We start from the raw sequence: 2,677 nt of genomic DNA on the forward strand, positions 1-2,677 counted from the left end.
TTGCAAATTTTGTTTTCTATTTCGTATTCTTAGTTTCCTTTATTGTAAAGGCTATATTTGTTTCCATTCCACTATACCACACAGTGCACTTCCACTATTCGTTACAAACACATACAAACACGCACGCTCGCGTGCACATGCACACACACACACACACACGCGCACACACGCACACACGCACACACACACACGCACACACACACACAATATATATGTATACACTTGCACAACACACTCACCAACTCATACACAAAGATCATTTTAACACTTTTTCATTTTAAGGTTTACCTTAAGATTCTTTTCTTTCTTTTTTTTTATTTTTTAGGCCGCCATCCTTGTCAAGCTTTGCTTATGATTGCGGTCTCCTGCACTTTTCCAACAGAATAGTTCGGATAATACTTTAAATTTATGATTATATGTTATGGAAATATTAAGTTTCGTTATTATATGTACAAATATTATGTAAAAAAAACACATTTTGACATGAAGAAATTATTGTTTGTTTATGTTGTATTATACCTTACGTTTATATGTTATTTGTTATTCAGTTATATTTTATATGGAAAAAATGCAGAAATAAAATAAAATAAAAAAATATACGTAGGCCTACGTCATGCACATGGCAGCAGATGAGTGTAGGCTTTCATGTCTTTAATGATGGACCTAATTATCAAGGCAAGGAAGTTTCTTCGCCAGTGAATTCACGCATAGTCGAAATCAGCGTCACCTTGCGGTAACTGCCCTCGCCGATAACAACAGCTGCAGTTCCACTTGGTGATACCGCTAGGAGAAGTTGGTTACAACTGCGCGTTTCTCTTTTAAAGAGTGTATCCAACAGGTCTCCATTCAAATAGAACCTTTGCAAAGTTATCAACTTTGCTTCGTTCTTCCAGAGGACATAGAGTATATTGTTGTTGTCGCATCCGATGGCAACTTCTTTCCATTCAGGACGGGTGATGGTCTTGAGAAGCTTTCCACTCCAGTCAACGACTGAGATCTTCGTTGAATCGTGGGTGAATATGATCTGGTTCGGACTCCGTGGAGAAACTGCAATGCGCTGTGGCGCAAGGTTGCCTATGGGAATCGATTTGGTCTGGGGTCCATCGCTACGTACGACATATATCATTTTGTAGCTTGGAACGCTGCAGTAAATGTTATCTTTAAGGTCCGTAGCCATGTACGATATGCGTCCAGGTAATTCCCTGACATGGTATACATCACCATGGGCTTGTATGTCAGGAAGGTCTTCATCCTTATCCAACACGAACCTTAGGTCTGAGAGCGATGCAAAAGCCGATGAAGACGTAGTGGAGTCCTCAATTCTTGTCTCTATGCCAAATTGAGTAGCCATTTTTGAGGAAGCTGTAGTTTGTAGGATGGCTAAATACCTATGATGTTCATACAGCTTATTTCGGTATTCAGTATATCGCTTACCTAAGTGCCTATGGAACTCAATTTTGGTTGCAGACGTGCAGGGTCCTTCGAGTGACGCTAAAATAGCTACTCTCCCATCACGAGTAAATGTCACAGCCTCCAGGTATCCTCCGCCTCCCAGGCCTATGTCGATGCTCTTTCTATCACAAACCCCACGGTTAATGAACACATTAGCTTCAATTGGAGACTCGTTGTCCGTCAATGTGAAATGAAGCTGTCTTTCCTCCATGACTTTCTTGATCGTTTTGCGGATGTATTTCTCTGGCGCTTTCGAGAGAAGGCTGTCAAGGGATATCAGAAGATTTTGGTATGAGGTAACAATTAGAATGTAGTTCTCACTCTTGTCTAGTGTCTCGTCCGCCTTCAACTGAATTGTCTTTATGATTTTGGTCCGATCTTCTATTATCTTCTGCCATTGACTAAGTGTTTGATTCCGTAATTCGAAGAATTTTTCATTTTTAACCTTCACACAATGGGTGTATTCATCAAAATCGTCTTCAATCTGCTTATCAAGGACATCTTTCTGTTTCTTGGCCAGGTTTTCGGCTTTCTCAATCATGGGAATAGTGGCTGCACACTGTTCGCCCACTTGAGCCAGTCTTGACATTCGTGATTGTATTTCCTCGCGCAACATCGGGACCATATCTTCAACCTTGACACATTTATGGTTATCCTGAAGACGATGGTCATTGATAGAACACACCTGACAGACCGGAATGAGACAAAACGTACAGAAGAACTGTTTTTTCTCCCTTCTATGTTTCTCACAAAAGATCGTCCCATCTGGATCATCATTATTCTCCAGATCCATCTCGGCGACGTGGGTTCTGCTTGATATGTCTGCAATGCAGTGGTGCTTATGCTTCTTACTACATGCCATGCACAAAGCTAGCGTGCACTCGGTGCAGTTGAAGAAGGACGATGCCGACTCTGAATCAAAGTTCCCGCAAACCTCACAAAGTTTGTTAATCACTCGCTTCGTCTTCTGCTGTGGCTTTGGCTTCTCTTTCTCTAAGCGTTCTATCAGGGTCATGGCGCGAAAGTCATGCCTAAGGCCTAATATTCCCGCATCGTTGAGAATGGTCTCTTCGTTACATAGCGAACATGCGATCTTTCCAACGCTAGACTGTTCTTCCTTATAATATTTCTCTAGGCATTTCTCACAGAAACTGTGTAAGCAAGTAAGCGCACGTGGAATACTAAGCTCTTCTAAACATATGCCACACTTCAATTCTTCACGAAG

The 2,677-nt window shown here is 41.5% G+C and overlaps 1 protein-coding gene across 1 annotated transcript; it reads right to left on the reverse strand.

The window, feature by feature from the left end:
• Nucleotides 1-670: 670 nt before the first annotated feature.
• On the reverse strand, nt 671-2,467 carry LOC115922859. The gene has a single exon (XM_030982600.1). It carries the CDS (start codon nt 2,465-2,467, stop codon nt 671-673), a length of 1,797 nt encoding a protein of 598 aa, XP_030838460.1.
• Nucleotides 2,468-2,677: the final 210 nt, after the last annotated feature.

This window comes from Strongylocentrotus purpuratus, unplaced genomic scaffold, assembly GCF_000002235.5.
Source record: "Strongylocentrotus purpuratus isolate Spur 01 unplaced genomic scaffold, Spur_5.0 spur5_scaffold_12, whole genome shotgun sequence".
Classification (NCBI taxonomy): Eukaryota; Metazoa; Echinodermata; class Echinoidea; order Camarodonta; family Strongylocentrotidae; genus Strongylocentrotus; species Strongylocentrotus purpuratus.

Coding starts and splice junctions, on each gene's coding strand:
- LOC115922859 (XM_030982600.1), bottom strand. CDS start 2,467: ATGACCCTGATAGAACGCTTAGAGAAAGAGAAGCCAAAGCCACAGCAG.